A 13,527-nucleotide genomic window follows, 5' to 3' on the forward strand; every position below is an offset into this window, starting at 1 on the left:
CTTTTCAGGATAAAGTAGCTAATATTTGGTGTAGTCTGAGTGTCCTTATAAAGATAAAGAATGTGCTGTCACCTCAAAGCCAGCTTAAACTCAGGTAAGATGAAGGCTTTTAGGTAACTTTTATTCACATTGTCAGAGATTTTTCACAAACACAACTGATTTCTGAGCATGAATCCTATTGAAAGTCAAAAGAACTTGTGCTCCTAAGTCACAAAGATGTTTTTGAAAACTCATCCATTAATTTTTAGGAAGAATTGACAGATGCAATTTTGAGAGTTCTTAAAAAGACTTTTGTTTATAGTGTATTTAGTTACAAGTTATTCAAAGAAAGCATAAAGATTTTCCTCAGGATTGTTTGTGTTTAAAACGTTTAGAATTTTATGAAATTTTTGTGTATGAGTGTTGTGTGTTGATTTGAGCCTAATAATTGAATTAAAATTAAGACACTAGATACAAATAACAAACACATGCATTTGACTTTTATTCTAAATGTTAAAAGTTTGTATAATCCAAAATATTTCATATAAGCAAATTGTCTGAGATGAGGCTCTTTCAGTGTGGCAAACGGATAAAAAATTACTGAAGAGTAAAATTTTCAAAAATACTTAGGCCAATTATGAATGTACAACATACAGACATAGGCTAATGTGTGATTTATGCTTCTAAAAGTGGGACATGAGTTCCTAAGTCACCTAATTGTATTTGAAAATATTTGAAAACATCAAAGTGGTCGTTTAGTTACGAAAGGATAAACTTAATCTTTTTTTTTTTTTCATATAATATTTTAGCTTTGCTTTTACATTTCTGAGCCTACTTCCGGCTTGTATAAAACTAACCCTTCAGCCCTCTCTCCGAAGATTTAAATTTGCTCTGGTAAGTATATTTTTTAATTGTGTTTTATTTTAAATCTATCAGTGAGCACTGGAGTATGGCCAACAGTTCTCTTTAAAATTGTCCCACTGAGTGGAGTTATGTATACAGTTAAATGTCATTTGCTATCTGCTGAAGAGACTGTTTAAAAAGCATTTGAACAATAGAATAGAATATCAAAGTTGTATCAGAGGACCTAACTAGTGTCTTTTAAATTTCAGGCTTTCCCCTTGAGTATGCTTCTTTGTTTCTCTTACTCTCAATTTTCTTTACTTAATTCTGTATTTTATTTTCCTCTAAAAAAACCATTGGAAGATTCTCCACACAATAAAGCTTTGTATGACTTTGAGATTTCCTTTCTATTTTGTTTTTGTTTCCAAAGTGATTTTTTTAAATGCACTAGCAGCCAAATTCAATAAAAATTCCCACAGTAGTCTTTGCTGACATATTACTGGTTTGAGAAGAGAATGATACCCTTTTTGTTTGTTTTTGTTTTTACAAATGTTTGCTTTCTCTCTGTAGTCTAATGTTGTTGAACATAAATTTAGGCATACTAACACAATGTGAATGTAAAATATTCCTTTTAGAATAAAAACAATTTTATACCGAGACAAATATCACTAAAATTTAAACATTAGTGAATATACATGGTTTACAAAGAAATTAACATATAAGTATTACTTGAATTTGTAATAGTGAGTATTACTTGAATTTGTACCTAAAACTAGCATTAATCCTTTCTGAGAATTCTCATGTTGTTTAATTCCTGACTAATATATTCTTACTTCAATAAAAAGAATGAGACCCTTTGCTGTTACTTCTGTGATGGTTGTTCACAAGTACAGTTGACTCAGCATAATACATCCCATCGCAGGTGGGGTAGTTCTGACTTTATAAAGTAGGGCCCAAATGCTGCAGTCATTTATACATGTGAGTAATTAAATTTACTTTGATGGAAGTACTTGTGAGTATAACTAAGCACTTGCATAAGTGTTTAAAAAATAGGGGTCTTATCACATGAGACATGTTCTAAGTACTCTGGGTCAAACTTAGAAGAGGCTCATTTTTGCAGCCACAATTTGTTACAGGTGCAGATACATGTATTTGACCCTCTAACTATAGTGAAACATGTACATGTACATTGCCCGGGAGTTGAATATATTTAATTCAGGTTAGATACTTTAATGATGTCAGATACTTCACACTGATGCCAGACTTTACATAAAATTAAGCCAACTGAAAAACTGAAACCTACACTTTGCATTGGGAACATACATACTAACCCCGTTCCACTTGAATCTTTTAAGGCTAGTTGTGCACTGTCATTTTTCCTGTTCTCCTTCCAAGTACATGAAAAATCCATTCTTCTAGCATCAGTGTAAGTAATTTATTTTTACACAGAAACTATTTTGATACCCTTTTCCCCAATTTGCCTGATACCAGCCATCTTTCTCAGTTAGAAACAATGTATCTGTTAAAACAGACTTTTAAAAGCTGTCTGGGGGAGCTGTCTAGGGGAGTGGGGTCTGGGCGATGGGCGTACAGCTTACGTTTTCAGTATCTCTGGACACATACAGCTTTGTGCTCCCTCCCTGCTACTTCCAGGCACCACCCTCCACTGCTCTGATTGGTTGGAATTCTGGCCAATCAGAGCAGCATTAGGAAGCCTCTGCCCAGGCCTATGCTGCCCCTCCTGGCTGGTAGAACAGCAGCACGTGGTAGTGGAGCCTAGAGTCGGTTCCTGGCCCCACCCCGCCTCAGCAGAGCCCCCAGTCTGGATCTAGACTGCAGCTTGCCTGGTTGGCCTGTCAGGCTCAGGGCTCTGCACCCTCCATCCTGCAGCAGGCTGAATACCATGGAGGGGAGTCCCAAGCCTTGGGGTCCAGATTGAACCACAGGCTGGGGGTTCTCCACCCATGTACTAAACTGTTGTTTCTAGCTTTCTGGCTGAACATGCAACTTTACCATTCTTACTAATGTGACTAGACACAGATGCTCATAAACTGCAACTGTTCCTTTGCACGTGCAGCAAATCAAAACACATGGCAGAATATGTTATGCACCAGAGTTCTGCTTGGTGTGGTCAGTTTCTTTGGTTCTTGGGGTCAGCCCATAGCTGCCGTCGGGCCTTTCTACAAAAACAATGCATGCACCTGCTGCATACATTTACTGTGCTCCAACCTGTAGCATACCTACTGCTGTGAACTAGATCCTGAGAGCATATGGACACGCTACAGTTTTAATCAGCAGTGTGTCAGTGCACACTAATCCGTATGGGCAGTTTGTGCATGGCATGTGAAGGCACTGTAGATATACACCTCAGCTTGTTGTGCACTATGTGTTGATGTACACATGTCCTCAGGCAGTGAGGGGTTGACCTCAAGAATCAAAGCAGCTATAACCGGATGTCACATCAATAATAGCTCTTGTACAGGAGGTATTTTGTCCTGGTATATTCCTAATGCATCCTTTGGCAGTGGAGAACGGGCAGAGTGGAATTGTGCCATGCCTCTTATGCTGAGTGAGAGGGTGGCAGGTACTGGGCCCAGTTTGTTTGGCACTCTTGCCCTGGGAGGGAGTTCCAGAACTATTTGCAGCTGATGTCTGGCTCAGATGACAAAAGAAAAGCCAGATCACAACAATCTCTGACCCAGAATAAGCAATACTTGTGTATAATAAAAATGTTTGTACACCTATTTTTCTTTTTTATCATAGACCAGTCTGCTTAATTATAAATGAAATTCCTTTTATGTCTACGTGGTTTTTGCTGGTCTCAACCTTCAGGTGAGTCAGACACTATTAATTTCAATATACTATTCTTCTTGTCTTGATTCAAGTACTTCTAAGCACTTGCTTTTTTCATCCTTTAATATATTACTTAGAATGTAAATGTGTTGGAATATAGAGTAATGTACTTCTGTTTTGACAGCTTGCTGCCTCTTCTGTTAAAGGATGGCCTGCTTCTGGCCTATGTAGTGACAACACTGGCATTTCTTACAGTGTGTGTGACTTTTTTTTCAATATTTGAAAAGACTTCAGAAGAAGACCTACAGCTGAAATCACTTTCCCTTTGTATTAGGGGTTACATTCCTTCATTTAAGGCATTCCCAAAGGTTATTAAGTGTCTGGTAAGAAACTTTTAACTATTCATAGTGTGTGTTTTATTTTTATTTTTTTAACATGATAATCAAACTTCATGTTCACAATTATGTATACTTGTTTGGCCAGAGGATTTATACGCTATTTATGGAATATATCCGTTTATACATTTGTTCTTAATAGAAGTTTCATGTGAACACCTTTTCATGTTGAAAACAACATGGTAATACCCATTTGTCTTTTTCCACAGCCTCTCTATATGTAATGCTTTCCCAGTTCCAATGTGAGCCTTCCATCTCCACATTCAAATTCCTCCTAAAAGCCCAGAATGAGTAAGGCTTTGTCTATACTACCAATTTTTGTCAACTAAACTACTATCAACACCCAAAAAATGACTTAATAAAAATCAGAAAGGTTTGGTCACACTAGCCCCATCTGGCAACAGATCACATCCGCATTGGGGGCACAATCATTGACAGTGTGAGCAATGCACTCTGGGTAGGTGGTGGGAAGTAGGGTGGATTGTGGTGTACCTGGGGACTGTGCTGAGTGTCACATTATACATTTCTTGTGTACCTGATTTCCACTGGCTTCTCGCTTTCTTTCACACCATTTTTTCAACTGCTATTCATTGTTGTGCACCCCTGCATCTGTAGTGAGAAGGATGGATCATGCATTTCTCTCCTACATTCTGTTAAGTGCCATGAGGACATTGCACGTGACAGTGCAGTTAATGGTAAAGTTACTAACAGAAGATGACTTGCAAGCACCTGACATCCTGCATGATGTGGATAGCAGCAGCTTTACATCAGTTTTGGCAGTCACAGAGCAGCTGCATAAGGTGGATCAGCACTTTTGGGCTAGGGAAACCAGCACTGGGATCACGTAATCATACAAGCCTGGGATGAAGAGCAGTGGCTACGGAACTCTCAGAAATGTAAAGCCACCTTCCTGGAATTGTGTGCTAAATTTGGCCCCAAACCTACAGCACAAGGACACCAGTAGGAGAACCCCGTTCTCAGTAGAGAAAGTGTAGCAATCACTGCCTGGAAGCTGGTGACTCCAAATGGCTATCTGTCGGTTGCAAATCAATTTACAGTGGGGAAGTTGACTGTTGGTACTGCATTAATGCAAGTGTGTAGGTCACTAAATTGCATCCTGCTATGAAAGACCAAGACTCTGGGAAATGTGCATGGAACAGTGGATGGCTTTGCAGAGATGGGTTTTTCCAACTGTGGAAGGGAGATGGCGTATTTTAGCACCAGACTGTTTTGCAGCAGAGTACATCCACTGGAGAGATGTTGCAGCAGAGTACATCCATGGTGTTGCAGAAACTTGTGGATCACTGTGCATGTTTCACATACATCAAAATGGAGTGGTCTGTAAAGATCCATGCATCTTCAGGGGCACAGGCCTGTACAGAGAGCTGGAAGCAGAAACTTTCTTTCCAGAACACAAGATTATAGTAGGGATATAGAAATGAATATAGTGATCCTGGGAGACCCATCTTACCCCTTATAGGTTTGGCTCATGAAACCGTACACTGGACATTGGACAGCAGTAAGAAGTGACAGGCTGAGTATGTTCTGGGTAACAGTTGACTATGCCTTTGGCAGATTAAAAGTGCACTAGCATTACCTATGTGGCAGGTTAGACCTTAATGATAATATTTTCATGGTCATAATCGCATGCTGTACTTTGTGCGGTCTCTGTGAATCTAAGGGTGAAGTGTTTGTTCAGATCTGGAGTGCTGAAGCAGATTGCTTGGCTTCTGAGTTTGAGAAGCTTTGACCAGAGGAGTCCATAGGGTGGCAATTGAAATCAGGGAGGCTGTGCGGAGTCACTTTGACGAGAGAAGCAGTACAACGTGTCTTTTCCAAAGTGGCTTCCATTGTGCATTCCAGGGTTTTTTTTCCCTAAGACATGTTTCCCAAGTTATTTTGACATTTGGATCACATATCCCAGTAAGAAAACGATTAAAAGGTTTGTAGGTGTACTTAGTGATTGCACTGTGAATTTTTGGAAAACAAAATAAAGCTGACTTACCTTTACAGAACTTTGCCTTTACTGAGCAAGAAAAAGTACAGTGACACTCACCAAAACGTAGATGCTTTCTGGAAAAGGATGGACCCTCACAACTATGTGTACTTTCAGCTATCATTATGAAAGTTGTACCAGGGGGTGGAGTGAAGAAATCCCAGGAAGTGGAAATGAACATGCAAGTGGGAGTGGGGTAGTGGTAAAGGATTGTGCATGTGTTGCAGTGGAGGTCGAGCCCAGATCTGCTTACTCTGTAGCACTGTTAAAAACTAGAGCATCTCCATTTGTCCCTCCATTACCTTTATCCTCTAATTAGTTGCATCTCTAGCAAACACTAGTTTCTCTTTTCTGTCCTGCTTTCCAGCACTCACTTTCTCATTGACTCTTGCTAGGCACACATCTCTGCAAACACCTGAAGCATGATGAGTGTTGGCTGGAGGGGAGGTGGCTGCACCTGAACAAAAGAACATACAGTTTTGCAGGCGTTGCAGAGAAGCTTTAGAGGGAACTAATTCTAAAATTACCCCACGCTTTCCCATAGGCAGGGAACATTCTAACAGACATCCCACTGCTGATGGAAAACAGGATATATCCACTGCATTGCTTGTGGTTTCTGCTGTGGTGAACATGCAGCTCACCTATGGCACTTTTGTTCCTGCACAAATGATTGCAGAATGGTATGACACAGCATCCTACAGTGGGGAAGGAACGAAGAGGCACTGCCATGCAACGTGCAGAAGAGGATTAACAAGTAACTCCTGGAAACTTGCCTGGAGATCTCTCTGGAGGAGTCCCATCATGAGATTTCAGGATTGCATTAACATCCTATTCCACCCTACCACTTAGCTACACAGGGAAATGTCCAGCTCAAGAAACACAGCCAGTCTCCTACTTTTCTGTAGTTTAATTCCACGTCTGCAATATACAAGCCATAGCCATTTGACCCACATCTCATGTCCTTCCTCCTACTCCCTGAAGAGCAACTGGTGAGACTGGCTAGGCACCTCAGGAGTGGGAAAGAGTTTGTGGCTGTCTGCACCATTGGCAACCCTACTGTGAGCTCCACTTCCTCATCTAGTTCCACATCTTTATCAGTAACGTCATCCTCCAGATTTGGTCCTCTTTCCACTGCCTCTGTGCCCTCCACAGTACTCACAGGACTCTGGGTGGTGGAGGTGAGGTCATCAGTGAGGATATTCGCCAGCTACTTATAAAAATGGGAGGTCTTAGGTGCAGCACCAGCATGACTATTTGCCGCCCTTGCCTTGTGGTATGCCCGCCTTAGCTCCTTGATCTGCGATTTGCACTGCAGTATGTCCTACTTATAGACCTTTTCAGGCAAGCCTGGAGGAAATGTGACCATAGAGATCTTAATTCTCACAGTTCAGCTGCAGCTGGGACTTCAGACTTCTTTCACTATATACCAGTCAGATCCAATAACTCCACCATGGTCTAAGTGGGAGAGTATTTGGTACACTAGCCAGCCATGGTCACCTGCAAAAACACAGTGAGACCCCTTCCCCATGCCAAGCCAGTGTGCCAGATACTCTCCTGCTTAGACCATGGTGGAGTTGTTGGATCTGACTGCTATATAGTGAAAGAAGTCTGTAGTCCCAGCTGCAGCTGACCAGCAGGAATTGAGCTCTCTATGGAAATGGCATTCAAAATTCCTGGGGCTTGCAAGGGGGAGGGGCAAGTGGATTGCTTCACAGTGTGTACACATTGACTGTTTTGTGGCTAAAAGGCAGTGTTTGATGACAAAAGTTGGTTGTGTTGACAAAGGTAAATTAGGACTAAAGGAGAAGAGTGAGAAATCCCAGCTAGGTCCTTCCTCTCCTCCTTTAATGAGAGTATTGTTGGAGCTTTTAGTGTCAAGCCTTGGGGGCTGGCACTATCTTCACACTTCCCTCATAGAGTTGGATATGCTATTAGGGTTTAATTATAATAAGATCACTCTTATTTGGCAGTAAAATGTTAAAGGATCCCATTCCAAAATACTTTTTAATGTCTTGAAAATATAATAGGAAACTGTTTCATTTCCAAGGCTTGTTGAGGTAATTAGCTTGATTGTATTTATATCAGTCCAGTATTTGGCACACAAAAGGTCAGTAAAGATACACCAAGTATTTTCTAAGGGGTCATCCACATAGAGCAGGGGTGAGCAAACTTTCTACATTGGTCCTCACTTTTCATCCCTGCAATTAGTAGGCCCCTCTCCCCACACCTGTCTAACGTAATCCAAACTGATGGAAATTTTCATGATGTTCATATGAAAAAAATCCCCTTTGGCACACATAAGAAAATAAGTCTGTGGAATCTAAAAACATTATTTACTGGTATATAAACGTGAATACACAGATGTAAAAACAGTAACATCTTTCAACATTTTTAATAAGATGGGTTGAGCCTGAGACCCAGTAGCTGATTGTGTTGCACCCCATCCCTTGTAAAATTTCTTGTCCCCACCCCCGTGGGGCCCACCCCCCACTTTGCACATCCCTGATAGAAGATGAAAAACATAAAGCACCTAAGCAATCAAAGTAACTTCTTATCCATTTGACACTGCAAATCTGTTAACTAATTTATCATTTTTTTTATCTTACAGTTTATTGTCTCAATAATTCTTATGGGCATCCTCACTTTAATGAGTGCCACGCTGACTCCTCCACAGAGGCTACCACATTTATTTCCTATTTCTGTGTCTGTTGTTTCCTGTTTACACTTCTTATTCTTCTTGTTGTATTTTAATGCTGTTGTACTGTGGGACTCCAGAAATGGGAGAAATCAGAAGAAAATCAGTTAGATAAATCCTAAACAGTGAAGATGCAAGACTAAACTGTAGAGCCAGAATGTTTTCAATTAAAATATCAATTACAATAGGCAGCTCTAAATCACTGTCTTATTTGAGAGATTTCCTGTGATTTAATGAAAACTGTGAAACAAAATTCAAACACAATACATTCAAACACAATAAGTTAGACTTTTATTTTAAGAAGAGTAGCTATTACCAAAGAATATTTGAAATTTATTACAGCTTGTTATATTCTCAAGAATTTACGAACAATATCAGAAGTATTAAAGATGAAAGGGCTATTTGTAAATGGTAAATAATTCAGTACAGGCAGTCTGGACCCTTAACTAGCAGTGCCAGTTTAATTCAACAAAGACACAAATATAATTTGCTAGGGACAAGTCATACATTCTTCATCATGAAATGTGGACAAGATGAGGTTGGTTAAGCAGTCACTCTTGCCTGGTGCTTCTAAGTGGTGGTTCTTGGAGTTCTCTTTTGATTATATAAATTAAACTGCCTTGCACTCTGTTGTCATATGCTTAAAATCATCAAGGCCACTACACGAATATCCATGACTATTTTATTCTGACATTAGCCTCTTTACCAGCTAAAATCCATTTTTATTTTAAGAATTACAGGGTGCTGTGGTTGTGTTCATTGGTTTTCCTACCTATCTTTTTTTCGAATGGGTAATACAGCTTACAAAGTATACATCTCTGTAGAGAATGGTCAAGTTTATGACCTTCATGGAATGGTCAATTTTTAAATTAAAATCTGTTGGTTTTTTTTTAATCTAGACTGTTGAAAGTATTTTGTAGGCCACAGTCCTGTTTCATGTGCCATAAACTGAACTCAAATTTTGCAGAGCCCCATTTGCATCTATAGATGTGGCTGCAGATAGCTGTAGCTCGTTTCTACAGATATGGATGCAGATATAAATGTTTTATCTAGAACCTTGCAAATTTGCAGCTACCTGCATCCACAGATGTGGATATTCATGGCCCATTTTTGGGGCTACAGATGCAGATACCACTTTTGTATCTGCACAAATGTCTACTTATGCAGCAGGCTAGAAGTACTGTAGTAGTTTCAGCTCAAGTGTAGATTTTTGCTGAAATTAATATGAAACTGATGAATCAGCATAGTAATCCTTGCATCGTTTAAGCTGTCCCTTCATGCTGAGCCACAGGACTTTGCATTTCTACAATTTTCAGTACAATGTAGAAGTTGAGGGGCAACTGTTTTAGACAGTGGGCTCAGGTTGACAGTTTTCATCTTTCCCTGATGAACTGAAGCAGACGTGACTTCCTGTTCTCAGCAGCAGCTACTGCACTTACTCCCTGATGAATAGCCACAACTGCATCCAGCAGTACTGGATAACCACATTAACTGACAATTTATTACAGTGTTTAACAGTGAAAGCTAATTTTGAGATTATTCTATTAGGTTTCAGATTTAATATTCTACCGAGATAAACTGAGCTTGTTTACTTCTGAGTTAATATTACAGACTATCAGCAGATGCAGGAAGACAACACTGCCTAAGTTTACACTGTTAATTGTCAACTAAGTTTCTGTTCATGCGATCAATACTTGTAGGATTTTAAAAATTTCATATAAGCAGAAATTTAACTGAAATGCAAGCTGAGATGATACAGCATACTTCTGAAGCCAGGGCTGAGAGGATTCTGCAGCAAGTCCTGTTGAAGTGGAAAAATTTCCAGCCTGAGCTACTAGTTTAACTTTTTTTTTTGTCAATGTAACGCTGCGTAGTACAGTAGCACCTGAGAGTATACAAACTAATTAATGTCAGTGATGGTACAGAAGCTGAAAACCAGTATAAGTGGGATGAATAGGCAAAAGGAGCCTGAGATAGTTATAGCCTGGAAGCTGAAATTGGACTGGGCACACTCAAAAGCCATCCTTGGTTAAGGCGCTTCCATATTAACCTGATTATTCTGAGCAAAATCCCAAACTGTCACTGAAATTAAAATATTCTAGAGCTGTCTCTAGTGTGTAGCATAAGACATGTATGTATGTGTTTTGTTCTATAAGCTTACTTCCACATGCATGAAATGAGGTCTGTTCAGCATCTACCAATGAGTTTACAGTTCTTTAATTAAAAAAGACCATTGATGTTTTTGGTGAAACAGCTTGTCTGAATCTTTTCAACATGCAATTACCAAGACATTCTATTTTGTGCAAGGTAGAACATCCCACTTAACATATAAGGCATTACTGAACTGCAATTATATATGTAAACAGACAGACAACACTTGACCGAGCATATGACAGTTTATTCCAAGCTGGGTAACTGTAATCTTTCCATGAGCATTTAACATTCTTCTGAGAGAGTGTTACCATAATTATCCATGTATAAGGTATGTAAAATTTCCATACACAAGTATTTTCTTTCTTCTAAGAAGGCATGGAATGTGTATCAAGGCATGGCTCTCTCTCTCTGTTACAAGGCATAGAAAGAGGAATCATTGTCCACAGTGACTGAGAAATGACACCCACAGACTTCTGCACAAATAAACTTAGTGAAACACTGCCAGAAGTTAAAGCAGTGTGATGAACCTCTACTTTCAATAAAAGAATATGTAGAACAGCTACCTAAGACAGCAGAAAGTGGAATGGTTTCCACATTTCAGTCAGTCAATCTCGTGTCTTGTATTCATCATAAGATTAGGGCCAAGTGTTTCCCACCATATAAAAACATTAGTTTTGTGTATCTCTCTTTCTTTTGTCCTTCAGATGGCCTCCAAGGGTGATAAAGCGAGAATCATTTGATCTACCTTGTGTAGAATTGAGAAATGGCTCTTAGAGGACCCAGCTGTTTCTGAAAGGCAAAAGCTTAGTATACCAAGGGGTCAAAGAATCAGTAACTGTTTTAATAGCATTAAGGTACTCATAGTTAATAGTAATATCTGGAGCAAGATCTTCAAATGTATAACTCTGCATTTTCTGTTTTCCTTAAATTGCTATTTTTTGTTGTTCTGACCGTATAAGGTCAAGGTAAAAATCATTTACTAATTTGACATTAGTTGCTGACTGTCCCTTATCTGTGTTCTCCTTGTACGACACATGCCGTTTTGCACCAGACTTTAGCTCATTAGGAAAGTGAAAAAGGGATGATTCTGCTATGTCAAGAATATCTCCATTTACGGAGTAGTTGTAGCATATATACAGCTGGCAACATCTCCACATGACTCATTTAAGCTATGTCCATCTCAGAACTTCAATTGTAAAATGCTAGTTGTCTTCTGGGTTGAGAAGCACTAGTCTACAATGGTGGCAAGGAATAATATTCAGACTCCTGCACCTTTTTTTTTTTGTACATCTCCTGTACTTGTGACCCAGTACACGAGACGCCACAGCTGCCTTTATGAATTTTGGAAGTCTGCCGAAAGTGGAAAGTTTTCAGGTCAATCAAAAATATGCAAAGGATGGTTAAAACAATAGCAAACCCATTTTTACACCACCTGTTCCCTTATATTACCAAGTAGCTACACTTAATCATTCTCTTAGTACATGCACAAAACAGTGAGGGCTTGCCTTGGGTGCCTTCACTAATGTTCAGTAACGCCTTATTCGACAAACACTCTGAAGTCAACAGAATCCACTTGTGCAGTATAAATATTGGGCCTGGTTTAGGGGAATGCTGCAACCTATCTGAAAACAAATTGGACTTTGTAGAGGCCACAGAATTAACTGTGACCATAATGCCATTTCCCAACTTATTTGATCACGATCAAAAAATGTTTTGCAAACACCTAGTTTGGAGTACAGTAGACCGCCGACTTATGCGGCGGTTGTGTTTTTGGCAACCTCCACATAAGTTGAATTTTCATGGCATTTGAGAGCCATGAAACTGACCAGTGTAGCAGTGCTGGTCAGTTTCCAGTCTCCTGTAAAGGGGGAGCTGGGAGCCAGGTTCCAGCTCCCACAGCTCACTGGAGACAGTTTCCTGTCTCCTTTGAGTAGCGGAGAGCCTGCAAGCCAGGCTCCAGCTCCCACAGTAAACAGGAGACAGGAAACTGACCAGTGCTGGTCCGTTTCCTGGCTCCCACAGTAAAGTGAGCAGGTAGGAACATGTCTGCTCCCTGCCACTCTGGGAGCCAGGTGCGGCTTCTCCCCAGCTTCCCCCAGCTGGAGGAACGGGGGAAAAGCCATGCTGCTGCTGGGGGAGCTGAGTTGTCAAGTTAAGTACAACACAAAATCGCACATTTCGGCAGTTTACTGTATGTCAGCATTTGCTGAAAATGTCATGGCACTGCTGCAACTTGTCTTAAAGAGTATCTCACTAACTTTTGGGTGGGCTGAAGAATTACATAAACAAATCCCTACAAATTGGCACCCAGTCACTGATGCTCATGGTAAGATTGGCACCCATTCCTAATCTGGAACATATAATTAGTGTAAAATTTTCAGTCTCTCTGAAGGCCTGGGAACCAGTATTCCTACCTAAGCATGCAGGTTCTTCCTGCTCAATGCCAAAAACACATTACAGCCTTTACACCAAAACAGCACAACTACAGTTTGTAATAACAGCACATAGCAAAAAGCGTTTATATTCTATACAGTAGTAAATCTAAATCAGCTTGTAGCACATAAACATGCATAAAAGAGCCATGAAGAAATGAATTATTTACACAGAAATTATATGGTTGTGCACATTGTAAAGTTTAAATTAGATACCAGAAATTTTATCTAGATGTGCAC

At 39.9% G+C, this 13,527-nt stretch overlaps 1 protein-coding gene across 1 annotated transcript in view; it reads left to right on the plus strand.

The window, feature by feature from the left end:
* Positions 1–8,828, plus strand: part of ALG6 (ALG6 alpha-1,3-glucosyltransferase) — a 33,724-nt gene extending 24,896 nt beyond the window's left edge. Inside the window, exons 9-14 of the mRNA XM_075002466.1 lie at positions 9–94; positions 789–873; positions 2,178–2,248; positions 3,586–3,654; positions 3,800–3,998; positions 8,615–8,828. Of these exons, the coding sequence (XP_074858567.1) occupies positions 9–94; positions 789–873; positions 2,178–2,248; positions 3,586–3,654; positions 3,800–3,998; positions 8,615–8,812 (708 nt within the window). The 3' untranslated portion in view covers positions 8,813–8,828. The remainder of the gene's footprint in view (positions 1–8; positions 95–788; positions 874–2,177; positions 2,249–3,585; positions 3,655–3,799; positions 3,999–8,614) is intronic.
* Positions 8,829–13,527: the final 4,699 nt, after the last annotated feature.

Source organism: Carettochelys insculpta, chromosome 9 (assembly GCF_033958435.1).
Source record: "Carettochelys insculpta isolate YL-2023 chromosome 9, ASM3395843v1, whole genome shotgun sequence".
Lineage (NCBI taxonomy): Eukaryota > Metazoa > Chordata > Testudines > Carettochelyidae > Carettochelys > Carettochelys insculpta.